This window comes from Rhinatrema bivittatum, chromosome 16 (genome assembly GCF_901001135.1).
Source record: "Rhinatrema bivittatum chromosome 16, aRhiBiv1.1, whole genome shotgun sequence".
Classification (NCBI taxonomy): domain Eukaryota; kingdom Metazoa; phylum Chordata; class Amphibia; order Gymnophiona; family Rhinatrematidae; genus Rhinatrema; species Rhinatrema bivittatum.
Window position 1 is genome coordinate 14,538,790 of NC_042630.1, and position 14,654 is coordinate 14,553,443.

Here is a 14,654-nt window from a genome sequence, read left to right on the forward strand (position 1 = left end):
TCAAGATAATTTTCTTATTTCTATCAAATCTTTTATTCCCAATACTACTAAAAAGTGCATTAGGAAACCACATTTTATTAAAGGGTCATTTGTATATAGAATCTTTCAGGTCTAAAATGACTTCAGCATGCACCCATTTAAAGTTTTCTGATGCCACATCTGCTGTCAACCATTGGGATTCCATTCATATGGAAGCTGCAGATTAATTAACACTAATTAAGTTTACACATAAGCGGTGTGGCAACTGTATTTTGTAGTATACCTCAGTGCTTCATGAGATGAAACATCACCTTAGATCGTAAGTGGCGTAAATGGCTATTTCTTTCTACCCATGAAGAGATAAACAGTATTTGGAATCCTACAAAATTGCTATTAATAATACTAAGGATTATTACAGTAAGAAAATTAATCAAGTGCTGAATAATCCACGTGAACTTTTTTGGACTGTAGAAAATCTAAAGCAGTCAAATTTCAGTGGTTTGCCTGATCCACAAGCTTCATTAGTTTCAGAAAAGTATGAGGAGTCTCAGAGTTACTTTGAAAATAAAATCAGATATTTCCCTCATCGTCTGTTGCATTTGTTCTAATAGCAAATGAGATGAGTTTCAAGATGCCACTCATGCTGAAGTGACCCAACTGATTGTTGCAGTGAATGACATTTCATGTTCCCTTAATCCATGATGGCTATAGAAAATCCACCACTGGGAGTATTAAGGAAAATGCCAATCAAGCAGAATGGAAACTCACCGATAACAACTGTTACACTTTAAGACAATATTTATGTATGGAAATAAAATATGATTAAAGTCCAATAAATTGTAATAGAAGGGCCTTCATACAAATGTTCATTTTTTTATGTAAACCGGAGTTCATTGTTTTATGTAAACCGGAGTTCATTGTAAACCGGAGTTCATTGTTTTATGTAAACCGGAGTGATTTGTAGTCCCTACAAGAACTTCGGTATATAAAAATTAAAAATAAATAAATAAATAAATAAATGTGCTATGTATAATGCATTGACCCAATATAATCATAGGTCCTGCAGATAGCTGCTCTGTTTTTATCAAGTTTCACCCAAAGCATTCACCCTCACTTTTACTTCTGTTTCTCAAACCACACTTATTTGCATTAATCCTTTCTAAGCAACACCAGAACAATATGTAAGTTTTATTCTAGCAAGACAATTCATAACACCCATATACCTTTTTGGAATACTCTTCCATTTTCAGATGTCATGAGACATATTTAATCAAGTGACTTGCACAATTACTTTTTTTTTTAGAAAAAAAAATGTCTTGCATTTAAAATGAAAAAAGGGTTACACTTCCCTCTGTTTATTCGTTAGATGCTATGCAGCTTTCAAATGAGTAAAAATCTACAAGCCTGACATAGCGCCAGGTTTCACAGATTGCTGCTTCAGGGAAGTCAGCTGGAAGTTTTCACTCTTTCCAAAGTTTCTTTCTTTATTTGAACCAGCGTATTCATCTGCGAGAAGTGGCCAGCAGGTATTTATTAATGGCAGGCAGCTTTCTCCTATTTTCTTCAGATGGATCCTTCTTCCAATTTTTATTTATTTTATTTATTTAAAAACTTTTCTATACCGTTGCTAAGTTAAATACCATCGCAACAGTTTACATGTAGGCACATATTTAATGTAGGTGAAAGTGTACTATAGTACATTCTAACAGGTGCCGTCAAAGGTTCGGTTACAATAAATCATTAGACATAATCATTTAGTGAAGTAGTTCAAAGGAAGATCTTTTGACTAAAATAACCTCTTTCACCTTACCTATTAACCATACCGGCAATCGTTTGGCCTTCCTTTTACCTTTCTTAGTGCGTGAAATACATCTGGATTGTGCTTCTAAGATGGGAGTTTTTAACAATGGAAGTCCAACATCACCTTAGGCAGGAACTTAGTGCATACGTAAGACCACCATGTCATGAAAAAACTTAGTGTAAGGTGGATAAGATGCTAAGGCCTGGAGCTCGCTGATCCTGCTTGTGAAGTGACCGCCACCAAAAATATGACTTTCCAGTTCAGGTACTTCAGGTCACAGGAAAGTAGCAGCCCAGGCGCTTTCAACAGCTAAGCTGACACCATGTTGAGGTCCTTAGAGGAGGCGTCAACTGAAGCAGGCCCTGCATGAAATGTACAATTATAGGCTGTACAGAGATGGGCGTACTATCTACACCATGGTGATATGCGACAATCGCACTTAGTTGCATTCTAAAAGAGTTGGTCTTCAAACCAGCTTTTGATAGGTGTAGAAGGCATTTTTTGTGTGGAGAAGGAGAAAGGATCTATGGCCTGTTTGCACCATCAGAAAACCTCCTTCACTTCAGTCTGTAGGACTTCCTAGTGGAAGGCTTTCTGGAAGCCATTAGGACACAAGACACATTGAGAGATTGAGTGGTTTCAATATCAACGTCTCAATATCCAGGCTGTGAGCATCAGGACCTGACGGTTGGGATGGTGCATCCTGGCTTGATCCTGGGTGATGAGATCTGGGGAAATTCCCAGCCTGATTGGTTTCCAGATGGCCATTTCCCTGAGGAGTGGAAACTAAATTATTGTTATTTATTTATTTATTTCAAATTTTATTTTTTTTTATACCACACAAAACAGCAAGCTGACCAAGGCGGTTCCCATCTTATTGAAATGAAACAATTAAACAAATTAAAAACACATTAAAAACAATTAAAATACAAATGTTATAAATTAGCACTACCCATCACTGATTAGCTTGCATAAACAGCCATGCTTTCACCTTCTTCCTAAAAGCTGCATTATTAACCTCTGATCTGATTAAAATAGAAACTGAATTCCACATCAGAGGCCCGCATACTGCCTCACCCCTGTCTCAGCCAATGAAGGGCTATGAGAATCATAGTCCCTCTATCCTTTCAAAGCTTCAAGAGAGTCTTCGCTATCAGTGGAGCCTGAGGATACGCGTATAGGAGACACTCACCCCAATGGTGGGCAAAGGCATCTGAGACTGGTTTACTGCATGTCCTGTACAGGAAGCAGAACTGAGGAACTTTCCTGTTCCAAGGCACTGTGAAGAGTTCCACATCTGGGCTTCCCCAGAGGCAGATGATCTGATATGTGATCCCTTTGTCCAGAGACCAATCGTGGGGTCTAAAGGCATGACTCAGTCTGTTCGCTATTACATTCTCCGTTCCGGCCATGACCAGATCTAGACCGCTTCCTGACACAGGAGATACGAACCCATACCGCCATGCTTGTTGACATACCACATTGCCATGGTCTTTATCAGAACAATTTTATTGGACATCCAATCTCTGAAAGCCCACAGTGTGCACCTGATGCTAACGGGACAACCGGGGGACTCCACATCGACCACATGAGGAGCATAAGAAGAAAAACACTTGAAAAAGGCACTGAAAAAATAGTGCAAAAAGTTGAGCTCACCCAACCGCAAACCTCCACAGAAAAGACGAGACTGAGGGGTCCCCACGTGTATATTGCATGCGTGAGCATGCTCAGTGAAGCTCAGTCAAAGTTTAGAAACTTTGACATGTTTTCCGTGCCAGGCTCCATCCAATGATGTCACCCTTATGTGAGGACTGCCATCCTGCTTGTCTTCAGAGAATTTGGCGGTTTCAGCATCTTCAGATAAGTTTGACTGATATCTCTGTGGCCTTTGACACTGTCAAGCACAATGTGCTCATTCATCAGCTAGAATCTTTTGGAATATTGATCATCACTGGATTTGTGCTAACATAAAAAAATTGAACCCACAGCTAGAGACCTTCATTTTCAGTTTTATTGCTCTTTCAGGCCAATGCAATAATGTACGCTATGCCCAGCGCATGGCTCAACACGCGATTGGTCCATAACCCCCAATGCAAAACGGAGATTAACACGTCCAAAAGACACATCCAATCGAGCGCATAGCTAATAGCCCTTATCACATGTAAATTGATGTTGATGATGCTATTAGCTATTACCCCCCTGATGCAAAAAAAAAATAAAATGTGAGCCTGACACATTCATTTTTACTCTCAAAAATTATCACCTGCCCCTGAGCAGGCGTTAAGTCTTGAGGCGCCCAAAGCTCTGAACGGAAAAGCAGAAAAATATTAAGTCGGAGGAACTGAAAAAGAACCGTAAAAAAAAAGTGTGCTGGCAGTCAGATTAGGAAAATGGCATTGGGCTCCTGGGAGAGGTGGCTGTCAGCGGGTTAGGAAACGACTTTCAATTTTATGAGGGTCCATTTTCCTAACCTGCTGACAGCCACCTCTCCCAGGAGCCCAATGCTGAGAAAGCACTAGGGTTGCAAAATTCTCCCTAGCACCTCCTTTTTCCCACAGCAGCCCATTTAAATATTAAATCGGGCGCCTGGGGAGAGATGGATCGACACGCATTAAGAGAGCGGGTGCTCAATCATGAGTGCCCGTTTAATGCATCGGCCTGTGTATTTTAATGCCCGTTTAATTACATCGGCCTGTGTATTTTTCCATGGAATTTATCAGGGCTTATTATGATAAGAACAAAAACAGAAGACAAATCAATTGAAAAAAATGACTCATGTTTTTTCTGGGTAAATATCAGAATTTATTTTGGTGGACAGAACTTTCTCAGAGCAAAGCTTCTACCCCTCCCCCCTCCCAAATTACATGTTCCTGCAAATTAGTGGGTGCCATGCTGGTTTGGAAGAAATCAGGGGAAACATTTCAAGCAGATATCTCTGCAAGGCAAAGGGAATAGATAGGGGGATGTTCTGAGCATATTGTGTATGGTACATTATTAACGTTTACAATCCGTGCATTACTCGCCACCACAGATCTGAAGAATTAAAGAACATGGGTTTCTTATTAATTTAGTAAAAACCTAAGAAAGTTAAGGCACGTACAATTATAAGGCACTATTATACACATTTCTACATAATATATTATAATATATCCAACTTTTCAAAGGAAATGGGTAAGGATAGTAAGGCACTTCTTTTATTAAAGCAGCTTGCCCTTTGAAATTTGTCAGACGTGATCACTCCATATTATCTCAAAACACATTGTCTTTGGCACTGTAGAATCTGCCTCTTGGTCCAATTGCCACAGATGGGGCTATGTTTGACACTTCTTGGCTTAAAGCTTTGCCAGCCTTCTCTATAGAGTAACTGGGCTGCTCTCTGCTATGTGGCAATGTGCCAGGTATCTGTGACCTGCACAATATGCCCGTTATTTTTCTAGAAGGTCAATATTCAGAGAGATGATGTCTGGGTGGTCACCTGGATAAAGTAATACAAGGAACTTTATGTGGGTATTCTGCCACTGAACATACCCGATACAGTTACATGCATAACTCTATCCAGAAAACTTAAGGACAAATATTGTTCCGACAACACCTATGTACATAACTTTAGCAAAACAGCTCGGAATAATGTTTGCTCATGGGCTAATGTTTAGCCTCGCTTCTGGAATTTCTTCAGCGCTGCTTCTTTATCTGGATAAAGATTTTACACACAATGAGTTATGCGCAGAGAATTTGTTGTGTGTGTGCGTGTGTGGTGGTGGTGGTGGTGGTGGGGGTTTAAATATTCACATCTTAACTCCAAAACTTAACTAGACTAAACATCAAAACATAAGATTTGCCACACTGGATCAGACTAAAGGTTCATCAAGCCCAGTATCCTGTTTCCAAAAATGACCAATTCCGGTCACAAGTACCCAGCAGGATCCCAAAAAGTCAATAGATTCCATGCTGCTTATCCGAGACAAGCAGTAGATTTATTTAATTAATTTACTTATTTTATTTTTTTATGTTCCACTTTTTGGCACTTCAAGACGGATTGTATTTAAGTCCATCTTAGGATTTATGGACTTTCTTCCAGGAACTTGTCCAAACCTTTATTAACCCCAGCTACACTAACAGTTTTTACCGCGTCCTCTAGTGATGAATTCCAGTGCGAAATTATTGAGTAAAAAAATATTTTTTCTTATTAGTTTTAAATGTATCACCTAGTAACTTCATTATATGTACCTTAATCTTACTTTTTTAAAGCGTAAACAACTAATTTTCATTTACCCATTCCACTCATTTTATAGACCTCATGGGGAACTGTACCATTTGCTTTATCATTTTGGTTGCCCTTCTCTGTACCTTTTCTAATTCTGCTATATCGTTTTTGAGATAGTGATCAGAATTGCACATAATACTCAAGGTGCGGTCTAACCCTGGAGCAATACCGAGGCATTAAGAAATTCTCTGTTTTATTCTCCATTCCTTTCCTAATGATGCCTAGCATCCAATTTGCTTTCTTAGCTGCTGCAGCATGCAGAGCAAAGGATTTCAACATAGATCCTATAGATGAGGCCTGGATTCTTTTCCTGAGTGGTGACTCCTAATGTGGACTCTTGCATTAACCATTTTAAAGAAAAATCAGAAATGGCTCACAGGTTACAGTGCTACACGGTGCACCACGTGTTCTGCTAATGAAATAACCATCCCAGGTGGGGTGATGGAAGATGAGTGCCTCTATTCTGATGCCTCTTTCCACTGCCACCACTGAAGCAATGGCTCTAAAGGAACATCTGGGAGCAAATTTCCCAGATAGGTTGCTATGGTACTCCCCCAAACCTTACCCTCTTACCTTTTATTCAACTTTGTATGGCCCCTCCACCTGGCTTGAGCCCCGGTGCCTGAGGATGCCTGGCCCAGGGATGTTATTTGGGTGGCACAAAGGAGGGGGAACATGTAGAATTTAAAGAGAAAGATAAGCAAAAGACTACTTGAATGCAGAAGCGACCTTTGGGCCTGATTTTCAAAACATTTACACATGTAAAATTGGGGTTTTACACGTCTAAATGCATTTCACCCGTGTAGGTGGGCTTTTTCAAAATTGCTACAATATATGCCATTGAATTATCCATAGGATTTACCCATGTAAGTGCACTTCATGCACATTAATGACTTTTGAAAATTGCTATAATAGTATGTCACAGTTACATGCGCAACTCCTGTTAAAATTCACCTGTTTAATCAACTACCCAATGTTTAAAAATGCTTAAGGAAGGGATGGCAGGTAGCCTAAAGGTATGAGTCTTAAAAGATTTGTCAGCCTAGTACCAGTTCAGCTTTCTTGGCTGACTTTCCACTGGTTTTCAGTTTTGGCAGACTTCAGTCAGTGTTTCCTCTCTAATTTTCAAACTGTAAATTATGTCGTGTGGTTTGATAGGGCAGGGGCATACACTGATTGCAGCTTAATGAAGCATGCTAAGAGGAAAGCCATGGCACTTGCTGTGTCTCTCTCCAAAGAGCAAGGAGAAATGAGATTACCAGCTAGCAGGTTGTCACTGGGGGTAAGCACAGCTATGTCTATAAACTAGGTGAGAGGAGGTGAAGAATGGGGGAGAGATAGATTTTCCTTTCAGCCTCAAGCCATCTGCTTCTTTTATCTTTCCCTTTTATTCATTTGCCCTGTCTCTTCAACCACCCACCAAGTCACTGTGCTTACTAGACATAGTACAATTTGAATAAAGTTATCCTAAGTGAGATCTGGCCACAGGCAGTTAGCATCCAGTTCAATGGGGGCAGATATAGGAGAGGAACAGGTCCACTTCGTTCTGAATGACGACTTTCCCAGGGTGGATGTCATCAGGCAGGTAGTGGCAGGATGTCATCTGCCAGGCATCGACAATGGCCACTGGGAGTCCCAAGAACATCCTCCTGAGGATGACATCCAGCTGGAAGGATAGCCAGTCGCTGCCGTACACAGACTTGTACCCTGTGTTGGCCGACTTGATGATGACGGTGGTCTGAGGGCTCCTCTGCAGGAGATCTATCACCATCTGGCGAATGATCTGCACCCGCCGGATGTACCAGTCCACGGGATAAGTGGTGAAGTGGGCCCAAAGAGTGAAAACGATCACTAAGTCAGGCCCCCCACCAATAGCACTGATGTCATTTGCCATATAATGTAGGTCAGCCACCATTGTTTTTTCTGTCCTTAGAGGATTTCCATGCGCTCTCCAGTGCATCACAAAGTTGTTCTCCACGTCAGCTGCTAGGAGAGGGCCTGACCTGTAATTAACATGCAGATCGATCCTCTTGAGAGCTGTAATTAAAAGAATTAGGAAAGCAGTTTAGGCACAAAATTCCAGGCTGCATAGTGACATAATTTGTAGACTCAACAAAGACTTTCTGGTGACCTGTAACACCAAAGTTGCTCAGTCCAAGAACATACGCAGTTTAATTTATTTGACTTGATGAAACCACTTTTCTTCCATTTAAGAACCAGAGTACATAGGATATAAACATGAACTGAACTTAAATGGGATCTAACATTTAAAGCAAAACTTCTTGATCAGCTCCTCAAGGAGTCGAAAAGGAGATGGTGATATGCTGAATAGGCTCTTGGCTAGCAATGAAGAATGCAATGTCCAATGGCTCTGCCGCTCTCAGAGGAGTTTTACAAAACTCCCCAGCAGACCAGCACTTGGCACAAGGAGTGAGGCACCGCACTCCACTTCATAACCAAAGGGTGGCCGGTGGGAACATGTATGAAAGCTGACTGCACTACACCCTGTCTGCACAACTCAGAGGGGACCAACCTGAAACCCCGTTTCCTGTTCAACTCACATTTAAGAAATCATATTCCCGCTTCAAACTGTACCATGTCTCCGCTTGTATCTAATGCAGCAGAAAAATATGTTGACAAAAGCAGACTGACAAATTTATTGACAGTAGGGGAAGAGATGCAGGAGAGTGAACAGCAAAAACTGGAAGGAAGGAGATGTCAAAATGGATGTGGAAGATAAGGAGAAGCAGGGAGGGCAGAGTAGCCTCGCCTTCTCTACAGCAGGGGCAAGCAGCATGGACCACCAACCATCTCTTACTGGGATGACATTCAGGAGGTACTCCCACCGACTGCCTCAGAGTCGAGTCCCCCGAACATGTGCACCATCTTTCCCCCTAAGGCAACCGCTGACATGGATGGTTTGGGGGGAACGTCTTGCTGGAACAGACCCGGGACATCCAGACGTCATTGTAATAGTATCCAGACGGATCTGGGATCAGCAGGTCCGGAGTGCAGAGGGGAGACTGCTGTCTCATCTGGGAACAGGGAATATAGGAAGGGTGAAATGTGAGGACACGCATTGTATAGAGATCAGCACCTCAGCAGAGCTTTTCTCACTACAGACCATCACCGTCCTGGAGCCCACGCTTCTGTTTTATGAAAATTACTGGAAGGGCATGGGAGCAAAAGATGTAATTGGTGGGGTGGCTGCTAGTGATTTGGGGTAGGTTTCAAAATTGTGCAGGTATGTAAAAAACATTCACAGGTACTTTTACCTGCTCCTTTTATACAGATTTTCAAAGAGAGAAGTTTCCCTGTTACTAGAGGAGAAGCCGTAGAGATCTGCGCCTCCTTTTGCTGTGGATATCCTGTTCTGGCCAAAACCAAGTGTCGATGCCACCCCTGACCTAACTGCCCCGGGGACACCTCCATTGAAATGATGGTAAAAGTTACCCACATTATGGAAAAATGCGCAGAACTTTCACCGGCCGGGCAGTTTTCAGCTAGCCAAGTAACCATTTCCATGGGTGAATGTTTTGTTGAATACTGTCCTTTCTATGACTTAGAAATAGCTTCAATGTAAAACAGCAGCCCAGCAGAGCAAAGAGCCCTAAGAGTCAGGGCTCTGTGGGCATGCAGCTTTAAAGTCGCTTCCATAGAACTAGATAGGCTGCAGCGCTCCCTGCTGTAGTACAGTGCTGTGTACACCCCCTGCACAAGGCAAAAAACCCTCATTATTGTCTCTGCAATTCTGAAGATATCTGCCAAGACTGCATGTCATCAAATTCTTGGGCACAGCAAGAGTAGATGGAGGCATTTACAAACCAACTAAGCATGGTACACCACACACTGAATGTAAGAGAAAATCCATTTCAAATTCAACTTCCCCGGAAACTCTTTAAAGTTAAGATTTCTGCAAGGTTTTGTGGGTTTTGTACTATGCACCTGTCACTATAGCTTAACCAGCCTTGGGAAGCATACTTATGTACTGTAGGTAAGAGATTCCTGGGGGAATTCTGTGCACAAAAACAAAATTCTGCAAACTTTATATTGGTCAAAATAACAATTTACATGGCAGTCTTTAAGTAATTACATATTAAATTAATACAGAAAAAAGTTATTACTTAATGACTATCTCACACCTCTTCCTCTAGGTTCAACCCCTTCCACTCCCAGTGCCAGAGTTTGATCCCGTTCTCAGTACTGCCCCTCACAGCCCTCCCTCTGTCCCTCTCTCACACATACAGGTTCCCCCTCTCTAGTACACACACATCCCCTCAAATTACTTGACTTTAATTTGCCAGATGTAGACTGGAGAATCCCATCTGCAGAATCGAACAATAGTAAAGAAATAGTGGATGCCCTGCAAGGAGCTTTGTTCAAACAAATGGTAATGGAACCCACAAGAGAGGGGGCTATACTCGATTTAGTGCTCACTAATGGAGATAATGTCTCTGATGTCCAGGTGGGCGCCCACCTCAGCACCAGTGATCATCATTCGGTATGGTTTAATAATCCAAAAAGGATATGGAAAAGCAGCACAAAGACCCGAGTTTTGCAGTTCAAAAACACAGACTTTGATGAAATGGGGGAAGTACCTGCTGGAAGAACAAGAGAGATGTGGAACAACAGTGGACCAAACTAAAAGGAGCAATTACCAAGGAAACTAATCTATATGTTAGAAAAGTAAAGAAAAACAAAAGAAAAATGAAACCTATCTGGTTCTCAAAGGAGGTAGCTGACAAAAAAAAGGATTTATTTATTTATTTTATTTATTTAAAAACTTTTCTATACCGTCGCTAAGTTATATACTATCGCAACGGTTTACAAATAGGCACATAGACTAAGGTAAGTAAATGTAGGATCTCTTACATTCTAACAGGTGCCAATAAAGTTCGGTTACAATTTCATAAATAAAATCATTATTTGAGTAATGTTGGTCAAGTCCAGGTATATTATTGAGTTACTATCGCTTTGAAATATTACTTCTTAAAAGTAGGTTTGATTAAATTCATTCTCATCTGCATTACCTTGTACTTTCATTCTCTACCCTCCACACTCTTTAGTGAAGGCTTTTTTAAAGAGCCATGTTTTTAGATTTTTCTTAAAAGTTTTGAGATTATTCTGTAATCTGAGTTCGGGTGGCATCGTGTTCCATAGTATAGGCCCAGCCAATGATAAAGCCCTTTCTCTCACTTGGGTTAATTTTGCTGACTTTACTGAAGGGATTGTTAGTAGTGCTTTGTTTGCTGAGCGGAGGTTTCTTTGTGGAACGTGTACTCGTAAGGCTGTGTTTAGCCAGTCTGCTTCTTTATCATATATTAGTTTGTGTATGGTGCATAAGGCTTTGTATTTTATCCTGTATTCGTTGGGTAACCAATGTAAGTCTGCTAGAGTTTCGGTTATATGGTCCCTCCTCTTTTTTCCCGTTAGTATTCTGGCTGCAGTATGTTGAAGTATCTGGAGTGGTCTTATCGATGTGCTTGGGAGTCCTAGTAAGAGTGCGTTGCAGTAGTCAGTGCTAGAAAAGATAAGTGTTTGCAATACTGTCTGAAGTGGGCAGGTGTGAGTAATGGTTTTAATCTTCTGAGGACCATACGTTTTGCGTAGCCTTCTCTTACTTTTATAGATATGTGTTGCTTCAGGTTGATTTCTGGGTCCATTATTACTCCCAGATTCCTTACTTTTTCGGCTAGCTCAATTTTTTGGTTATTTCTTAGGGTTATCGGTGTTTGAATGATTTTAGTATGTTTTCTCTCAAGGTGAAGGAATTCAGTTTTGTCAATGTTGATAACCAGTTCCATCTGGTTTAGTAGTTGTTTAATTATGTCTAGGTACATGTTAGCTAGACTTAATGTTTTTTCAATTGTGTCGTCTATTGGTAGAATTAATTGAATGTCGTCTGCGTAAATGTAATGTATTATCCCTAGGCCTGCCAGCAGATTTATTATTTATTTATTTAACATTTTTCTATACCGAACTTCATGACAAGCTTCATATCAGATGACATAAGGGTAGCATATATATGTTAAAGAGGGTAGCAGACAGCGCTGAACCCTGAGGTACTCCTGTTTCAAGTTTAAATTTTTCTGATAATGTGTTTTTTATCTGGACTTGAACGAACCTGTTGTTTAGGTAGGATCTGAACCAGTTTATTGTTTTGTCACATAATCCAATTTCTTCAAGTCTTTTTAGTAGTATTTTGTGGTTTACTGTATCAAAGGCTGCAGATAAGTCGAGCATTATAAGGATATAATGTTTACTGTTATCAAAACCTCTTAGTATGTTGTCTGTTAGTGAGAGAAGTAATGTCTCAGTGCTGTAGTGTTTTCGGAAGCCGTGTTGTGAAGGGTACAGTATGTTATTATTGTCTAGATGTTCAGCTAGCTGTTTCTGTACTGTTTTCTCTATTAATTTAGCTAATAATGGAAGGTTTGAGACTGGGCGGTAGTTAATGAGGATTAATGGGTCACTGTTTTTCTTTTTGATGATTGGCTTAATGATTGCCCCTTTTAGTGTATCTGGCATTAATCCTTCAGTTAGGGATAGGTTTATGATATTAGTTAGTGTTGGGGTTACTACATTGGTATAAAAAGAACAGGATAAAAGAACAGCATTCAAGAAATATAAAAGATCCCAAAGGGAGGAGCACAAGGAAGAATATCTGGTAAAACTGAGGGAGACGAAGAAAGTAATCAAGATGGCAAAAAGTCAAGAGGAAGAAAGGGTTGCCAAAGAGGTAATGAGAGGTGACAAAACATTTTTCAGATACATCAGTGAAAGGAGAAAAGTCCAAAGTGGTATAGTGAAATTGAAAGATGAAAAGGATCAATGTGTGGAGAGAGACGAAGAAAAGGCAGAAATATTAAATGAATACTTCAGTTCGGTATTCACTAAAGAGGACCCTGGAGAAGGACCGACGCTAGTTAACAAGAAACTGGAGGGGAATGGAGTAGATGTAACTCCATTTACAGTAGAGAATGTATGGGAAGAGCTGGCGAAACTGAAAAGTGGACAAAGTCATGGGGCCTGATGAGGTTCATCCCAGGATACTGAGGGAGCTCAGAGATGTGCTGACGGGTCCGCTGTGTGACCTGTTCAATAGATCCTTAGAAACAGGAGTGGTCCCGAGTGATTGGAGGAGAGCGGTGGTGGTCCCGCTTCACAAGAGTGGGAACAGAGAAGAGGCTGATAACTACAGACCGGTCAGCCTCACCTCAGTGGTGGGAAAAGTAATGGAGTCACTGCTGAAAGAAAGAATAGTGAACTATCTACAGTTGGGAGAATTGCTGGACCAGTGGCAGCATGGATTCACCAGGGGAAGATCCTGTCAGACAAATCTGATTGACTTTTTTGACTGGGTAACCAAGGAATTGGATCAAGGAAGAGCGCTCAATGTCATCTACTTGGATTTCAGCAAGGCTTTTGATACTGTCCTGCATAGGAGACTGGTGAATAAAATGAGAAGCTTAGGCGTGAGTGCTGAGGTGGTGGCCTGAATTGCAAACGGGTTGACGGATAGAAAACAATGTGTGATGGTAAATGGAACTTACTCTGAAGAGAGAGCAGTGTTAAGCGGAGTGCCGCAGGGATCATGTTGGGGACCGGTCCTGTTCAATATCTTTGTGAGCGACATTGCGGACGGGATAAAAGGTAAGGTTTGTCTTTTTGCGGATGACACTAAGATCTGCAACAGAGTGGACACGCTGGAAGGAGTGGAGAGAATGAGACAGGATTTAAGGAAGCTGGAAGAGTGGTTGAAGATATGGCAGCTAAGATTCAATGCCAAGAAGTGCAGAGTCATGCACATGGGGTGTGGAAATCCGAAAGAACTGTATTCGATGGGGGGAGAAGAGCTGATATGTACGGAGCAGGAGACAGACCTTAGGGTGATAGTCTCTAATGATCTGAAGTCGGCGAAACAATGTGACAAGGCGATAGCTAAAGCCAGAAGAATGCTGGATGCATAGAGAGAGGAATATCGATTAAGAAAAGGGAAGTGATAATCCCCTTATACAGATCCTTGGTGAGGCCTCACCTGGAGTACTGTGTTCAGTTCTGGAGACCGTATCTCCAAAAGGACAGAGACGGGATGGAGGCGGTCCAGAGAAGGGCGACCAAAAAGATGGAGGGTCTTCATCGAATGACTTATGAGGAGAGATTGAAGAATCTAAATATGTACACCCTGGAGGAAAGGAGGAGCAGGGGTGATATGATTCAAACTTTCAGATACTTGAAAGGTTTTAATGATCCAAAGACAATGACAAACCTTTTCCGTTGCAAAAAAATCAGCAGAATCAGGGGTCACAATTAAAAACTCCAGGGAGGAAGACTCAGAACCAATGTCAGGAAGTATTTCTTCACGGAGAGGGTGGTGGATGCCTGGAATGCCCTTCCGGAAGAAGTGGTGAAGACCAAAACTGTGAAGGATTTCAAAGGGACGTGGGATAAACACTGTGGATCCATAAAGTCTAGAGAATGTGAATGAAGAGAAGAGGAATGGGGATGGGTGGCTTACTTGAGGGAATGGCGGCTACTACCTGGCAATTAATATCCTTATTCAATAAACATACACACAGTTAATATGACTCCAACATTGCTCTATGCTTC

At 41.3% G+C, this 14,654-nt stretch overlaps 1 protein-coding gene across 2 annotated transcripts in view; it reads right to left on the bottom strand.

The window, feature by feature from the left end:
* Nucleotides 1-4,599: 4,599 nt before the first annotated feature.
* LOC115078126 (NXPE family member 3-like) overlaps nt 4,600-14,654 on the bottom strand; it is a 73,723-nt gene continuing 63,668 nt past the window's right edge. For both annotated transcript variants that reach the window (XM_029580795.1, XM_029580794.1), the window contains exon 4: nt 4,600-8,081. In XM_029580795.1, the coding sequence (XP_029436655.1) occupies nt 7,549-8,081 (533 nt within the window). In that variant the 3' untranslated portion in view covers nt 4,600-7,548. The remainder of the gene's footprint in view (nt 8,082-14,654) is intronic.